Source organism: Aphelocoma coerulescens, chromosome 1A (genome assembly GCF_041296385.1).
Source record: "Aphelocoma coerulescens isolate FSJ_1873_10779 chromosome 1A, UR_Acoe_1.0, whole genome shotgun sequence".
Classification (NCBI taxonomy): domain Eukaryota; kingdom Metazoa; phylum Chordata; class Aves; order Passeriformes; family Corvidae; genus Aphelocoma; species Aphelocoma coerulescens.
The window spans coordinates 77,631,232-77,648,898 of NC_091014.1; the positions used below are offsets into that span (position 1 = coordinate 77,631,232).

At 46.5% G+C, this 17,667-nt stretch overlaps 1 protein-coding gene across 2 annotated transcripts; it reads right to left on the reverse strand.

The window, feature by feature from the left end:
* Positions 1-1,652: 1,652 nt before the first annotated feature.
* BPGM (bisphosphoglycerate mutase) lies at positions 1,653-17,109 on the reverse strand. 2 transcript variants are annotated; one of them, XM_069003606.1, is made up of 4 exons: positions 17,015-17,109; positions 15,859-15,951; positions 12,814-13,469; positions 1,653-4,877 (listed from the first exon to the last, which is right to left on the reverse strand). In XM_069003606.1, the coding sequence occupies exons 3-4, from the start codon at positions 13,412-13,414 to the stop codon at positions 4,699-4,701; spliced, it is 780 nt and encodes a 259-aa protein (XP_068859707.1). In that variant the 5' UTR covers positions 13,415-13,469; positions 15,859-15,951; positions 17,015-17,109; the 3' UTR covers positions 1,653-4,698. The 2 variants fall into 2 exon arrangements, with proteins under 2 accessions (XP_068859707.1, XP_068859708.1); XM_069003607.1 differs by lacking the exon at positions 15,859-15,951 and having other exon boundaries at positions 17,015-17,058.
* Between the last annotated feature and the right edge of the window lie 558 nt (positions 17,110-17,667).

Below are 17,667 nucleotides of genomic sequence, written 5' to 3' on the forward strand. Positions count from 1 at the left end.
TACATTGCCATCTCCAACTGAGCTGTGGGTCAACACCCCTCCTTTCGAAAGAGCCATCAGAAGTCATCTTCAGGCCACTCCACTGCACTGAGAGGGACTTCACAGCACAGCAACAGCCGTAGTCTGGTATCTGCTGCCCTCCCCTGCTCTGTCAGCATAACGGGAAGAGCAAGCCCAGGGAGCCTCTCCCCCTGCAGCACGGGGACACAACCTGGTTGCTAAACGCTGCTGGCATAGCCCCAGGAAGGCCCGGCTGCTGACTAACAAGGAATAAGGCAGGGGGAGGGAGGAGTGCCATGGCACAGCCCTCCTGCTCTCTGTGCAGAGCTGAAGTTCCCTCTTGTATTCACCCACCCCCAGAACCTCCAGCCACTGTAACACAAGGGACAGGCAGCAACACCTGTTAGGCACAGCTCTCAAAGCAAGATTCCAAACCTTTCTGCACCCTCCATCTGAATCATTAGTCAGTCCCCACCACAGCTAGGAGCTTTCTTGAGCAGCAGAGTTGTCATGTCAACTTCCCCTCCTGCCCATGGGAATTTAAGGCTGAGGAGCTGCTGAGGCCAGCAGAGAGACACACAAGGCAAGTGTCATTTATTGTGAACTTGGAGAACAAGCACTCTCCACAGACTAAAATAATAAAAAAGGGAAAAAAAAAGGAAAAAGAAAAGCAAAGTTGAAAATTTGAAAATGAGACTAGGTAGAGGCAGTCTCTCCTCAGGCTGTGCAGAGCAACTTCAAACCAAACTCCCTGGCACTAAAGTATGGCAGACTGAAACCAAGCTGGGCTTCAGATGGTCTTTTCCCAACACAGGAAACAGTGGACTTGGCTCTGGAACAATCTGAGGTGTTATTAAAGCCAAGTACAAGAAGCGACTGAGGGAAAGGGAGGGATTACACCTTCAAATACCAATACAATTTTGAATTGGTTGGCAGCAGTGCCACGATAACTGCAAAATGGTAAAACATCAGTACACAAATGGCTCAGACAGATCTGTTCTATTCCCCACTCAATCTCAACACAATCACAAGACCAAGTTTTAAAAGGTTTCTTTAGTATGCTTTTTTTTTTAAGCCCCACAGCTGTGTCTTCCCCATTTCTATCTGGATGTTCAACCTTTCTTAGGACTTTTACACTGCCTCCATCATCCCAGCATCCAAGGCTTTCTGTGTGAAGGGCAGCAGTAAGAGGCAGCCCTCAGCAGGCTGGCAGATCCGTGTGCTTGTCATTGCAGTTACAGCTCTGCCTGGCATCCAAGTGCTTTGGAGAGTGGAGGGGTTGGCTTTGTCTCCAGAAGCTACAGCTTTAAGCACACCATCATAGAGTAATGCTTCTCACTAAAAGGGAAAGCAGGCACAGGAATCAGTAAGCATTTGTTTAGATCCACTGTTCCGGAGCTAAAGTTTGTTGTTCCTAAGTAAATGCCCCCATAGTTTTGAAGGGGTATTTATTCCCTCCAACCCAACTTCTTTACATGTAAACATGAGCAAGTGTTGGCTCCAACACTGTTTTAACCCAATTGACTGCATGATGTGTGATAAACCACTGCTTGAGGAGTTTTGGAACCCTGAAGGACAGTTTTATTCACTTATCAGCCCTGAAAAGGAAACAAAGGAGATGGGAGTAGAAGGGAAAAAAGACTGAAGCCAAATTAAATTTCAGGTGAATTTATTGAGTTATAAACAACCTGCCAGCTCCACCATATTTACAAAGATTTTCAACAGGATCTAGAGCTATTACTTCTACTGAACCACAAGTTAAAAATGCATAAACCAACCAAATCAATCACATCCATTATGTTAACTGTAAAAACACCATTTACCTTATAGGACTTAGAGGCACACTCGAACATAGGGAAAAATGCTTCCCTACCACTGACTTCTAAAGCAAGATTCTTATTTCCCCCTCTGATGTAGCTATGCCTGAAGATCAGTAATCTTTACACCACTGTTGATGGCAGTTGGTTGCTGCTCTTCAATATAGATGGTTTATGAATCAGGATTTTAATTAAAAGGTTTCTCAGAACTGCAAGGCGTTAAAATAATCTTAAAGAGCACAATGAAATCCCCAGTTGGTTCCATTTGATACTTTTGTGAGGTGTTACTGCTGCCAGATGTGCACATAAAATCCTGTCACCACTTTGGAGCCACAATCCAAGCAAACAAAGTCAAACTTCCCAGTTATTACTCACATCCCAAGCAGCACTGTAGAAACACACCTCCTGAAAACATCACACTGGTGTTCTCTTCTTCCTGTCCATGTCTCTCAAAGAATGATTTCAGTCAATTTCACCCATTCAGCTGCAAGAATAAATATTAATGCACCCTAAATTCCCTCATCCACCTGTCCATCCACAGAAGAGATCAAGGATTCTCTCAGAGAAGGGGAGGAGAGAGCCTATCTCCCAGTTCAGCTGGGTTCATTTCCAAGTATATTGCAGCCACGTGTCACGTCCTGAAGAAGGCCTGCATTACAATTCCACAATGCCAAAGGGATGTGGACATGGCCTGAGTGCCCACACACCTGGATGCACACAGCTCCCACTCACAACAGGTGGCTCTGCTGGTCTTGTTTATGAGTCTACAGTAACATGTGCTTGATATTAAGCTTCACACATCATTTAATGTTTGGGGAAGAATTTATTCACTTGAGTGCCAGTGGCCCCTCTCAGGGCTTTCAGAGGTGAACATTTGCTGATTAGCAATCTAACGCTGTAACACTCACTTGTAAGCTATCAACTAAGACACAGAGTTACTCTAAGCACAGAAAACTAAAACCCCAGAAACTAAGTCAGTATCAAATCAAGTAGCAGAGAAGCTGCTAATAGAATTTCAGAGGGGAAAAAAAAAAATAAACAAAAAACACTGAAGTGTCTTTCTTGTACAAAGAAAGAGGAAACCTACCAGCCTGATGTTTAAAAGAGAAACATGTAATTTTGTTCCTACCACAAGGGCTACAAAAACAAAACCATAGAGAAGCCCAAGCACCATTCATGCATGAGAAACTACCTTCTAGCAAGAGGTCTTTTATGGAGTATGTGCTACTCTAATGTGAGCTGGCATCAGACCTGGAAAGTCTTGCTCCACACGTCAGCAAGACTGTCAGAGGCACACCACACTGTCACACTGCTCTCCTCAGAAGAAAAAAAACCACCCTCTCACACTTACAAAGCAAGCTACAGAGCTGCTCACTGCAAAGCAGCAGCTACTCTAGGATTTTAAAACTTTATCATCATATCAAGGAAATTCTCATCAACATTGAGATTTGTAGCTGGGCCATGCTGAGAACACATTCAGCTCAAGCAGCACACACACAGGTGTCACCCATGTTGATATCCAAGGTCAGAATCAGATGCTCAGGTGTTGAGACAGTGGCTCAGATGTAAACTTTAGTAACAGTTTCATATTTGCAGGCAAGATTAAGAGCAAGTCTTCAAAAGTGGAATTACCCTGCCGCTTGTGTACATAAAGAGAACATGAGACTGCCACACATGCTACACTACATCCAAGCACGGGGTGAACTGGGCAAATCCAGTGCCAAGCAACAGCAAGGCCACACTCAGCAGGAATCAAGCTATGATTGTGAGGAGAGGTTTACAGGAGAACACTTCCAGGCATGGCAGAATGTCCTTCCTTGGCAGCAGGACGGCAGAATGAGCTGCACCCAGCAACACTTCTGACACGCTTCATGCATCTCTTCCAGCCCTTCGGAGAATGTGATACAGATAATGCCACAGTAATGTTACTGCAGAACATTTATCAAGATACCTTTGCAACTCAGGAAAGCTTAGAGGGATTTTTCCTACGTCACTTTTGCTGAGGTTAGCAGGAATTATCCTAAAAACTTGACTAAGGGATGATCAAACCTCTAGTACACGTTACCAAAGTGTTTCAAAGGTACTCAGGTCACCAAGAGCTACATGATAATTTAAACACTGAGCAGAAAACCTTTGTGCTTCTTCCGTGGACTAAAGTCTGACTTAAATCCTATTACTGCAAGCCAGCAAAATGCAGGGATGCTAGGCTTTGCAAAGATGGTGGAGGAAAAGGGATTCCATCTAGATTCCTTAAAAACAGAATACACTGTAATAAAAGACAACTGTGACAACTCTAATACAGTGAGAACATCTCTACAAAATTCTTTGGACCATGAACTGGCCACAGAAGACTCAAAATACCAAAGGCAGAGAGCTGTCCAACTGGAAGTGTTCTGAAAGACTGCAGGAAATCCATCAAGAACAAACTGACATGGCTATTGACACAGAAGAATCGTAGCTGATAACAGAGTTACCTGGTTCCATTTTATCAGTGAGAGTTTTAGTGCCTGTAACAACTTGGACTTAGTCCAGTAAGCTGGTGCTTTTCTCCTTAACAGATTAGGACTGGTTGTGGGCAATAACACATCCCTTTATTTCTCTACTGGGTCATCCTCAGTGGTGGATGTGGGGCAGACTGCCCTGCAAGCTTCCATTACCTGAATCATCTCCTTCCTTTTCCAGTATCGAAAACCTCACGCTGCTATCTAAATTCCAGTTTCTGAAAAGGCAGAGGGTTAAACTACCAACCTGAGACTCAACAATTGTCCCTTCCAATTATTTAGTGCTTGAAATTGAGACATTCACACAGTGCAACCTAGCAGTCATACACACATCGTCACTTACTACCACACTGAACACAGCTGTGTTACACAGTGGGATTTTACTTCTCAGCAGATTTTACTTTCCCTTGATCTTCCACTTTTTTGATGGCAGCTTGGATAGCTTCTTGATCACCCAGAAACTGGTGAGGGCCCAGAGGGTGCAAATTCTCATCAAGTTCAAGAAGTATGGGCACACCAGTGGGGAGGGTAACATTGATGATGTCCTCATCGGAGATGCCTGCCAAAGAAAAACAAAACAGAGTTACACCTACAGCTTCCTCATTGCCTACTGCCTTGTTTCTGAGGTTATTAGTCTTAAAACAGTCAAGGACACATTCCAGCCTCCATCAACACCACCAGCCACTCAAGGGTCAATTCCCAGCTAGGCCACAGCTTGGTAAGTGCTTTAGGAACAGCTGAAGGAGAGAATTCCCATCGAGGTGAAGACAGTTTCTTCACTTTTGCAGCCTACACATGTGAAATAAACAGGAAGGGATTGCCCTGGAGACTACACTGTTCCTTTAAGACAGGACACGGAGTACAATAGGTTCCCCCCCATAATTTCCCAACTCACACATCACAGAAGATGATGAGAGTCCACATGTGCTACTCCAACATGAAACAACCTCTGCTAAGCAGCCAACACAGGCTCTTGAAAAAGTCGGGATAACAAGGTTAATCTTTCTCTTAAATTTTCTGTCCAACTCTTCTCACACAAACTGTCACAAAAATCAGTACTTAATTCTTCTTGTGTGAGAATCACTCTTGACCCACATCTGATTTCTCATAAGCAAGTTTATAGCAGGGTTCACAGTACTGTTCTCAGAATTACTACATACAGCATATTCATTTCCACTTTCAAACGAGGGGAAGGGGAAGAAAAAGGAGGCAGAAAATCAATTTGTACAGCTTAGAGCATATTTCTTTTTTCCACTTAACTAAAGGAATGTGTACCTGGAAACGAAGTTTATTTTATGCTGATGTGTAATTAACACATTCTGGGTCTCTCACCTCAATGAAATTGTTGGTTATTTTTATATCAAACACACATCCAAAGCCTCCAAGTGCATTTCAAGACCAAACATCCTAGTAAAGTTTCCACACAAGGTCTAAATAGTTGCATTAAAAGCAGTGACTGCAAAAACATTATCCCTGAAAAAAAATCAAGCAAAAGAAAGCTAGTGTCATTGGGAACGTCAAGATTGCTTTTTCCCTCCCTTTTTTAGAAGCACTGGGGTCACAGCAGCAGCCTGCTATTGTGAAGCAGGGCAGCTTTGAGTAATTCACTCTTGGAAAATGCACACAACCAAGCTTCTAAAGTGATGACACCATGTAAACTAGACCTAGGTGCACCCAGCAAACATCCTCCTGAGCAGCTGACAAAACAGATGGTCCTCAGGACACATGGGTATAAATTCACCAGTGATTTTCACATTAAGTAGAAAAGCAGAGCCAGCATATTAACAGGAAAACACACATGAGTCAAGCAACTCAGCAACAGTGGGGTGACAACAGGTCAGAAAAAACAGAACTACTCATGAGGTGAGGATCATATGCCCCTGCCCAGAGACTACACCAGCACCCAATCTCAGCAGTGACCTATTCTTGCTTTATGCTCAGCACTTGGGTGAGCCCTAAGTTTCAGAAGGGCATGGAGCACCACAAACAAACCCTCACAAGAAACCTAGACCTTTTTACATATTCAGCATCAGTCCATTGAAACAAGTCACACTCAGACAGCTTAAGCAATTCTTGCATACAAAGGAACAAATAATTCACCTGGTGTAGGTCACAGAATCAGACCTATGGGGAAAAAAAAAACCTCAAAGAATACCTGAAATTTAAAAACAGCACAGAAGTGAACGGGAAAAATACTGCATCCATTCACCAAGCACAAGCGCTGTTCTCATGGACTTTTGTTTGCAAAACAAGCAGCCAAGCTGCCTGAGCTCTTATTTCAAGGATTCTTAAACATTAGATTTTAACAACACCCACATCATCACGTACATCCCCAGAGAATCTGTGCCTAGGAAGTGTTCTGCCCACCTCCTAAATTCAGTCTCCCAGACTAAACCATGCATATATACACAAGGCAGATGAAGTCATGCAGGAGAGTTTAGGCAAACCACATAATGTGGTCAGGAGACATGATATTTAAACGTTTCCTCTGGAGATGGATTAAACAAAACTAGCTGTAGCTACATGGATTCAGAAATGCATTTTACTGTTTTTACAGAACACAAAGTGACCACAATGTCAACTAGTATTGATTTATGAAGCAAAACAGTGCAGTCTAGGATAAACACACAGCAGCAAACATGATGGTTTCTCCTCGGGACTCTTCCTCATACAGAAGTGTTGCCCCACAGCCACAAGTCTGGAAACACAAGCTGAAGTCAGATGAAAATCCTAAAGGAACAACAGTGTTCTGTTGCTGTGTATGGCATTTGTGTTCTTCAGGAAGCAAGAAGCTGAGCAGGCTGGTCACACAAGCTCTTTGGTTGCAGGGAGAGCTCACCAGAACACTCCCCAGCCAGCAGGCCAGGAGGACAGCAAAGGGATCAAGCCCTGCAGTTGCAATGGCTGGAGTGTGAGCTAACTGCTATCCAGTTACTCCATGTGCTGTAATTATAACCAGCTGACCTTTTCCTGTGCCCCATCCAAGCTGGCCTGAGTCACAACCCAGCCTATGGCACAGGGAAGAAGGGTGAAATCAGGGCAAGATCTCTACTGCTGACTACAAGGCGCAATGGTAAACAAGACCACTGAAGAAGCAACACTCTTCCCTCCAGTTGAATACCAAAGCCTGGGTCTCAGCACTGCTGAAGTACTGCACTGCTGGAAGCAGTCTTTACCCAAGAAGGCTTAAACCCCAGTTCTACCTAGTTACAGTCATGAGAACCCACAGACACTACAGAAGTACTCAGGATGACTTCCTCAGGACCCCAGATCAAATGCTGACCAGGCACCTACATTCCTCAAGTGGACATCTCCCCTGCTCTATCCTGAGAGTATTGTCCCTTAGCTGTATAGCAGGAAGCAGTCAGGTACATGAACACTATAATAATTTGGTACAGCACTTGTTACAAAAAAGACCTTTAAAAATCACATTCAGAATTCTTCCCCAGCTCATTTACCATCCATTTAACTGAACTGGGTAACCAAACACACAAACTGGAAGTACATCCAGGCAAGCTTAAGAATTCACCTTCACGTGGTAGCCCATGGAGAGTTTTGAAATATTTGTACCTTGCAAAGTCCTGCAGAGACAAACCCCACTGATTTTGAGCACCTACAGCACTTTTACAAGGGCGGGTTCAGCTTCCCCTTCCCTTTCACCTGTTTTTACCAAGTTCCTCCCTTCTATTCTTATGGTCAGAGGAACCCAACACCCACAAGAGTTATTGAGAATAACTACACCCCTCCTCCCCTGCATGTCAACTGCACTTGAGGCCAGATGATTCATCCAATAAAAGATCGTACACGAGATCAAATGCATAAATTCAGCCACAAAAGCTTGTTTAATACTGATGCTTTGTAATTGAGTTCTAAATCAGGTCATAGCATCCTTGCCACATGCTTAATGAAAATACTAAAGCTTTAGCCTAGTAAGTTAAATATTCAGAGCCACTTCCTGCCCTCCCTGCAGGCTGACTGAAGATCTAACTTCAACAGGGTAGAGGAGGGAAAGGAGCAGAGTGTTAGAATCTGGTGTTTGATCTTGACAGAATGTTATCTTGCTGTGCAAAGTCTAAGGAAAGAAAGATGGGTGGGCTACAACCATGGTTGTAGCATACCATCTACATTTGTTTCACTCATGCCTGCCAAGATTTTCTATGTCTGTATTACGCTTGCACAGCCAGGCTTTAGTAGTAGGGGGCTACAGCAAAAAAGAACTGTGGTGGGTTGACCTTGGCTGGACACCAGGTGCCCACCAAGCTGCTCTATCACTCCCATCCTCAGCACAATGGGTGGGGAGAAAAGATGAAAAAAATAATGTGTGGGTCGAGATAAAGGCAGTTTACTAAAGCACAAGTAGAGGCCAAGCACAGAAACAAAGAAAAACACAGGATTTATTCTCTACTTCCCATCGGCCGGCAATGTCCAGTCACTTCCCACTAATTAGGGCTTCAGTATGCAGAGCTATTGCTCCAATGCCATTACAAACATCCTTCCTCCTTTCCCTTAGCCTTTACTGCTAAGCAGACATCATAAGGGGTAAGGAATATCCCTTTGGTCAGTTTGGGTCAGCTCTCCTGGCTACGTCCCCTCCCAAGAGCTTGCCCAGCCCCAGCCTGTTTGGGGACAATGTTGGTGAGGCAGCCCTGATGCTGCAGGAGCACTGCTCAGCAGTGGCCATAACACAGGCCAAGGTAACTTGCAGTAAGGCCCAACAAGCTCACAAGAAATAAGCAGCAGAAGCACTGAGCAAAGACTGGGGAAAATGACAGGGAGAGTGAGACCATCTCATTTCAGGAGCACTGAGTTGTTAGGTCACAAGCTGTTTCCTGCAACTGCACTCAGACACCACACTCACAGAAGCAGTATTTCCTTAAGAAGGCTAAGCAGCTAAATCAATGAAATAATCCTATTAAGAAGCCCTCAGCACAATCCACACCAGGTGCCACAATGTGCAGCTCCACATGTAAACTACTGGAACACTGTAACTGCACACTCAGAGTGATGCAAGAAAGTAACATCCTGAGGGCACTGCTCTCCCTGCCCACCAGGTCACAAAACCAGCAGGAGGCTTTCAGAGTCACCACTGCCTGCAAGCCCAGTCCCAGAGATCTGTCCCAGCCCTGTGACAACCCAACAAGCCCAGGGAGTGCAACATCTGTATCTTCAAGAGGCCAGGAAACTCCTATCCTCCAGTTTCAACCCTGAGCATGACAAGGCTCAGCGACCACCACACCACATGCAAGAGGTGACAACCTCTCAACAGGTTGGAAACTCTAGAATCAGGCCTTCCACAAGGCCCTGTTTTGAGGTACTCAACACCAGTCCCCAGGGTTAAATGGCTGGGAAGAAAGAAAGGACAGCCCATCAATCCTTCTGCCAGTTATCTGGTAAAGCAGTCCATTGGACTTGGTCTCCAATCAGCACTCCAACAGAAACAGGGCAGGGTGGTCTCAAGTGTTACACAAATGTCTTCATAAAAGGACACTGTCAAGAGGATTCCAACATGAAGCACTGGTTATTAGATAAAGAGAAAAGTATCCTCCCCCAAAGAACTGAGAAAAATCATCTGCAAACAGATCCTGTGCATCCAGGATGTTTATTTAGCATAGCAGATCCTATGGACATTTCACACACATTAACAAGGTCCATTCTGTGTAAAGAGAAAACAAGAACAAAACCCAAACCCACAATCAAAGCCTTTTGAGCATGATACTGTTGCTCCAACGACTGCATGCAAGTAGAAAGCAGAACTACATTTCCAGCTCTTTACCAATTACTCAGAACAATGAAAACAGAGATTCAGAGAATTGCAGTCCTGTTTCAAGAAAATACCTCCCTGAAATAGTAACTTCAAGGGATACTCTGTAGTGTTTTAGGAAAAAAAAAATCAAATTGCACTGAAACAATTAGAATTGTTTCATCAGAACCAACAGAATGAAAACATTCGTATTTGCTGCCATTTAAAGTTTGAGCTACATCTTCCAAGATTAAGTTAACACCATGACTAAGGCATCCAAGCAGCCATGCAAGATTGCTGCTTGAGGCATTTGGAGCCCAGTTTTCAAAATGCCAAACAAAAAAATAAAAGGCTCCAGCTAAACTAGAGGGGCTTAGAAAACGCCACTCAAGTGCAGGACACACTAAGCTTCCAAAAAAAAAAAAATCCACAAAAACACAGCCCATCTCACAGTGGGTGCTATAAATACAGTAGACTGGCAAACTTTAAGCACTGTTGAATCAGGTCCAACTCTAGCAGGGTTGCAGAGCAATTCACAACCTTTCAGGAGAGAAAGGGACAGTCAGCAATGCAGACAAGGAATCTCTTAGATCCAGCTAGATTTAGGCAGGGGGGGAAGCAAAAATAAAACAACAAAGGCAGACTGCAATACCAGGTATCTCTGAGCTCTGTTCATGCTACCCTTCAGGCCAGTTCTTCAGAAATCCAATCTCTACTATATTAAGGGCAGAAGAGCCAGCAGGTTCCTATGTGGGAGCTGGAGTAGTCCACAGATGGTCCCTGGTCAACAGAACTAGATCCTGTGCCAAGGATTCCTCACATTTCCCTATGTAAGCATATGCTGGGAGGGTCAAGGTATACTGCAAGACAAAGGATAGCTTTGTTACACTTTGGCTGAGTATGGGCAGTCCTGGAAGAGCAACACAGAGTTAGCAATTGTCCCAAAGAAAAGTTCTGCAGCACTGTTCCTCTCTGATCTCAATGCAGCAAGAAGTTCAGCCATACTAAATGCAAAGTAACCCTTCCCAGCCCCTGATGCTGCCAGCCCCTGAGCAGGCCTGCACAGAAGGTGGCCCAGGGTCTCTGCTGGAAGCTACATTCAGCTGTCATCATCTCACCCCCAAAGGGCTTGGCCAGCATGGCTTCATGGAACTGGTTCAGTTCTTGGGAGGCAGGGGAGTCACCACAGTTGCAGATGCCCCTTCCCCTTTTTCCTTTATCACTTCACACGGTGTGGACAACCACGCGGACCACATCATGGAACTGACTGAACCAGCCCTTCCTCCTTCATCCAAGCAGTGATCTGCAGCCCAGGATTCACAGCCTCCCTAGCTCCAGAAAGCACTTGTACCTGCTTATTTCCCAGGCTTCTGACTCCTGATGTCCTGACTGTTCCAGCATGGGCAAATGCAAAAAGTATTCAGCAGGCAGAGCCACAGAACAGAGGATTTTACAACTAAGAAAAAACCTGAGTGGACACAATCCAGTCTGTGCATATTTGTAACTACAACTGTAGTAGGCTGCATTCACGCATATATACTCACTAAATTCTGCTCAACCCACAAAGAAATTAATATAGTTCAACTTCCAGTTTAGGATGGTCTGGAAGCCAGGAGATGAAAGAAGAAGGGAGGGAAGAATCTAACAATGAAAAGGATGTTTTTTTATTGTTAAGTCCCAAATAAGTCCTTTTCAAGACCAGTTCTGGGATTTCCAGCCCAGGAAAGACCTGTTGGAGGCAGGACCAGAGGAGGGCCACAAAAATGAGCAGAGGGATGGAGCACATCTCCTGTGAGGAAAGGCTGAGTTGGGGCTGTTCAGCTTGGAGAAGAGAAGGTTCCAGAGGGCCTCTAAGAAAGACGGAAACAGACTTTTTAGCAGGGCCTGTTGCAATAGGACAAGGGGGGATGGTTTTAATCTAAAAGAAGATAGTTTCAGACTAGACATAAGAAAGAAAATTTCTATGATGAGGCTGGTAAAACACTGGAACATGTTGCACAAAGAGGCAGCAGATATCCCATTCCTGGCAACATTCAAGGCCAGGTTGAACAGGGCCCTGAACAACCTGATCTAGTTGAAGATGTGCCTACTCTTTGCAGGGGGACTGGACTAGATGGCCTTTACAAGATACCTCCCAACACAAGCCATTCTGTCATAAATAAACCTTATGCTAAGCTACCAACTTGGCTGTTTATTGGGATGCATTTTCTATATTGGGATATGCTACAGTATTTCCACAAGCTTTAGCAAGTGCCTACTCTCTGCAGAACCCCCTGTCACATAACTTTTAAGCAAAAAACTATCAGGGTGACCCACCAGGGTAACAGTCAAGAACATCTTCCACAACCCAAGTCAAGCACTTTTATTCCGCTGTGTTACAGCAATGCTTTTTCAGTGAAGAGATGATTATTTCAAACCTGACAAAGCAGATGAAAAAATCCAAAAATAATTTGAGCCTGCAGAGTTTTTGCCTATCTAAACCAACCACAAAGTTGGTTTAGAATACAGTAGTTTTAAATGAACAGTGAGAAATGAAATGAAAGCGTCTGGCCCTTTTCTTAATTACATTAACCTAACTAATTCTCTCCCCTTTCCACATCTCTCAGTTTGATTGCTTGACCAACTTTTTACTTTCTCCTTGGAGGCCACAGACATTATTAACTTGCCCAGGTAAGTAATATACACCATAGAACAAGACAAAGCTCCAAGCCATTGAGTAAAGAGGAGAGCGGAAGGCTAAAACAAAGACCCTTACCTTCCACATGCTTCAGCAATGCCCTGCTGCTGTTCCCATGAGCAGAGATAAGAATCATTTTGCCACTTTTCAGTTCTGGCACTATCTTTTCATTCCAATAGGGAAGGAGTCTATCAAGCACATCTTTGAGACTTTCAGCCTTTGGGAGATTATCCTGAGAGACATCGCTGCATTTATAGCGGCGATCGTTGTAGATCTCTTCGTAGTAGGGGTGAGATTCAGAGATGGGAGGCGGGGTAACATCGTAGCTTCTCCTCCAGATTTTCACTTGCTCCTCACCGTGATTCAGAGCCATCTCTGCTCTGTTGAGCCCGATCAGGGCTCCATAGTGACGCTCATTCAGCCGCCAGGAGCTCTGAATGGGGACCCACTCTTGGCCCATCTCTTCCAGGATAAGCCAGGCAGTCTGGATGGAGCGGCTCAGCACAGAGGTGAAGACGAGGTCAAACTCGAAGCCCAGCGCTTTGAGGTGTTTGCCACAGTTCTGAGCTTCCTTTATCCCATCACTGCTCAGCTTCTGGTCCACCCAGCTGCAGAAGCGATTCTCCTTGGTCCAGGCTCCTTCCCCATGTCTCAGGAGAACGAGCCTATACTTTGCCATTTTGGTTGCAGCTTAGCACAGATGGCAGCTGGTGTGGCATCTAATAGTGATACATCTGGACAAAGACATGAGACAGACACATCAAACATCCCACAGATAATGCATTACAAACAGCAATATGGCAGCAAAAAGTAAACAACTATCAGAATAAAAACAACCAAAGAAACAAGTGTCTGCTGAGTGTGATTTTACAATCAAGAGTGGGAGGAATTCCATACCAGGAGACGTGGGAAGGAAAAGTGCCATCCTTCACCCAGCTTGTTGCAACTAGCCCACTTTAAACAATTGATTAGGAGCAGATTTGGACAAGCTACTCCAGCCTACAGGTTTCCCTCAAGTGCTTAAACAGAGCTTCACTCAGTATCACAGGCTCCCAGAGAAGCAGATCTCTCTCCCTGGGGAGCTCTGAGGTGCCACACTTAGCTCAAGCCCATAAGGGCTGTCCAGATCCTCAGTGCACCAAGGGAATTCAGGCACAGACAGCAGCTGTGGCCCTCAACCAGAGGAACTGGAGAGTGGCACCACAGAACTGGAACTGGCAGCACACAGAACCTTATCAGCTTTTCTCAAAGGAGATGTCAACATAGTCACACTCTGCATAATTTCCTCATATCCCCATCCTGTCCTGCTAATTATGCCAGTCTATGCTTGATCTTTTCTCCAGGCCACCTCCTCCATCATTCCTCCACACTCAAGTGTCACAACACAGATACTCTGAGTGCAATGTACAACTAGTGAGTCCTCATTTCACTCAATCCACAAGTGACCTCACAGATTATCTCATCCTCTTCCTGACTTTCAAGTCTATTTTTCCTCTCTTGTCTGTGAATTACAATGCCAGATTCTTAGGCACCAGGATTAATGCTTTTACTTTTGGAGTGGGCACAAAAAGCCTATTTGCTGTCCTCATTAAGTCAGACAGCTACACATTCATAAAGTCAAACAGTACCTTTCTCCTCCTTCTTGACCAAGCAGCATCACCTCTGGATTGTCTTCAGTGGGAGAGACATTTTGACCACACACCCAAGCGTCTGCCAAGGTGGTCAAAGATCTGCTAGCAGATAATGGGATGCCTGAAAGGTCCATCTAACACAGGACTGCAACTCTGAAGGCCCCACCTGACCCCTCTGACCTGAGACACAGTCTAGATGGCAATGAAAAGAGCAGGGGAAAAAATACAAAAATACAACTCTCTGCACTGGGGGGACTGCTGCACAACAGATGAATATTAAGTGCTCTCAAAACCATGGACAGTGGGAGACTGAGCTCTGATTTCTGCACACCCAACCTTGGGCTAGATTTCCAAAAGAAACACACTTAAGGGAGCTCCCATCATCTCAAATCAGTTGGAGCTGCTTCAATCACACTCCAAGCATCTCAAATTCAGGCCCACTGTGACCCTGAATTAGGTCAGCAGGATGGGATAGGCCCGTGCATTCTGGGTTTTGGGAAACACCCAGCACAATACCAGCATTCATTTTTCCAGACTTAAAAAAAAAAGTGTCTAGAAAAGTTGAATTCATTAACACTCAGGAATCTGATCTTGCTTGTAACAGCAGCCTCTAATTCCACGTTAAGACAGAGTATACATCACACAAGGGCACTATGCAAAACCTCCTCAGCTCTAACTTCTGCCTAAAGCCACAGCTCAGGATTAAAAAGCCTTTGAGGACTGAGATTTTTAGAGAATATCAGGAGGTATTGTTTGACACACAACAGACAGTTGATAAATACAAAAGGAAGTCTTATTTCAGGCAAAGGCAGGCTGAGATTTGTGCATGGCAAGGAACATCTCAGGCAAAATCCCCTGCATGGTCCACTTTTTCCACTCCAAACAATCAGATGCACATTAAGCAAAGAAATCAGCTACTGCTAGGATTCAGGTGTCATGGCACATCAGATATAAAACTAAACTACACCCTTTAAGATGCTAGGTTTATAACAAAAGGATTTGATAGCATTTCCACCTAAAGCAACTGGTCTTTCCTGAACATACCACAGATACAATTAAAAAATTGCAGTGTGTTCACAGCATGAACTACTACACACAAAACAGCTCCACAGAAATCTCTATCTCTGCAGATACCTCATTACTCAGATTAACTGATTCTATTATCCACATGAATAGATTACATAATTTACAAAACCAAATTAAGACCAAACAATAGGGGTGATGCACCTCTTTGCAAAAGTTTAGTTGGCACTTTTAGCCAAAAACACTTAAGAAAATTTAGTTAGCGTAAAAGATACACTTACACAAAGACCAAATATCATCTGGGTGCCATAAACTCCAGTTCACTTACATAAAACATTAGGCAGAAGCACAATTCTCAAACAAATTTAGAAAGAACTAGCAGTCACAGGGTTGTTTAAATATCAGTCCACTTCTGGAAGCATTTAAACTAGAAAGCCTTAGAGCAACACATGGAAATAATCCTACTCACCTTTGCTACAGCAAAGGAACAACCTACACAAATCCCAGCACAGACTCAAGAGCTGCTTTATACAGAGGCCACCACACACGCTTGGCTGGTTACCTGCAGGGAAAGAATAAACATCGAGTGCTCACAGAAAGAGCCCACAAGTGCAAATGGCTATGCCAGCCACCATTTGCTCTCAAAGCTGTTCAAGAAATAGAGCACATACCCCTCGTATGGACTGGGAAAGCTACCAAATGCCTTCTCCCAAAAAAAGATGCCAACACACAGCTCCTGCATTTCCAACAAGGGAAAGTTTCACGTCTCCCACATGCCCCGGGATATCATTTGCACCCTAAGATTTGTTTAGGCTGCAATTACCATAGCTCTAGTGTGCAGAAATTTACCGAAAGCTCTGGGACACCGTGGAGGATACGGACGGCAGACCTGCACCCAGCACAGAGGCACTGGAACAGGTTGTCCAGAGAAGCTGAAGATGCCCCATCGCTAGAGGTGCTCAAGGCCAGGCTGGCTGGAGCCCTGAGCAACGTGGTCTAGTGGCAGGTGTCGCTGCCCATGGCAGGGGGGTTGGAGCTAGACAGCCTTTAAGGTCCCTTCCAACCCAAGCCGTTCTGCGGTTCACTCTGTGATAGAGCAGAAACCCAGAGCCCAGCACTGGAGAGCAGCACGCGGTGCTCAGAATAACACCTTACACCGGCAGAGCTCTCGGCCAAGCACGATTTTAAGGTCTAATACCAGAGGCGGTCACTTCCAAGGCTCCTGCTCCAGCCGGGACAAGCTCCCCTGCTCATCCCTTTTATAAGGCGTCCCTGTGCCGAGCACCTGCGTGTCCCAGCCCTCCCCGAGCACGGAGGCTCGGCCAGAAGTAGGGCAGCACCTCCCGGACACGCGCAAACACCCGCGGCTGCCAGCGCGGAGCGGCGACCCGCACACAAACATAAGCAGAGCCCCGGGCACGCAAACACAGCCGCGGGCGCACACGCGGTGCCTCGCAGCCACGGCCCCCTCGGGAAGCCGCCGCTTGCCAGGGGGACAACACCGCCATCCCTCCCCGGAGCGCCGGAACAGCCCCGTCGGGAGAGCCCCCCCCGAGCCCAGGGCCGCTCCACCCCGTCCCCCAGGGCCGCTACCCGCGCCCCGACCCGAAGCTCCCGGGAATTACCGGGCTAAAGCCGCGCCGCCTCACGGGGAGCGCCGCAGCCGCCGCCGGGCCGGGCGGGGGGCGGACCGCGCGTCTTATTGCGGCCGCGGCGCCTCCGCGCCCCCGAGAGGGGCGCGCCCTGATTGGCCGGCCGGGCCGATGGGCAGCGGCCTCGGCCAATGAGCGCGGGGCGGGGCGGTGACGCGGTGTCCCCGAGCGCGCGGGGCCCGCGCCGAGCCCGGCACCGCCGGCGCTGTCGTGCCCGCGCGGGGCTCGGGGATGCTGCGGCCATCCCGCCCCTCCTCCCGCGGGAATCCCGGCCTCCCGGCCGCCCGGAGTGGGCCGATTGGCCGCCAGGGATCGCAGCAGAGATGCCGGCTCCCCCCCCCCGCGGGTCTGGGCACGCAGGCGGCGCTTTGTGAAACGGGGAAACGGGGTCGCGCAGATGCGCGCAGACCATGACCGGAGGCATCCAAACTTCTGGCCGCTCCCGAAACCACCCTCGGACCGCCTAACTCAGATGGGCTCCGCTCCTCCCGAGCCGCGGCTGCCCTGGGCCTCAGCCCGGCTCCGGGGCACCTCCTGCTCCTTCCCACTGCCCTGGCGGGCACTGCGGCAGCGGAGGGAGGGAAGGAGGGAGGGATGGCCCGTTCGGTGCGTCAGGGAAAAGGCGA

Excerpts from the sequence above, each read along its gene's own strand:
- BPGM (XM_069003606.1), bottom strand. The coding sequence starts at position 13,414 with ATGGCAAAGTATAGGCTCGTTCTCCTGAGACATGGGGAAGGAGCCTGG. Across the intron at positions 4,878-12,813 it reads ATTGCTGAAGCATGTGGAAG|GCATCTCCGATGAGGACATC; the intron begins GTAAGGGTCTTT and ends TTTCTTTGGCAG.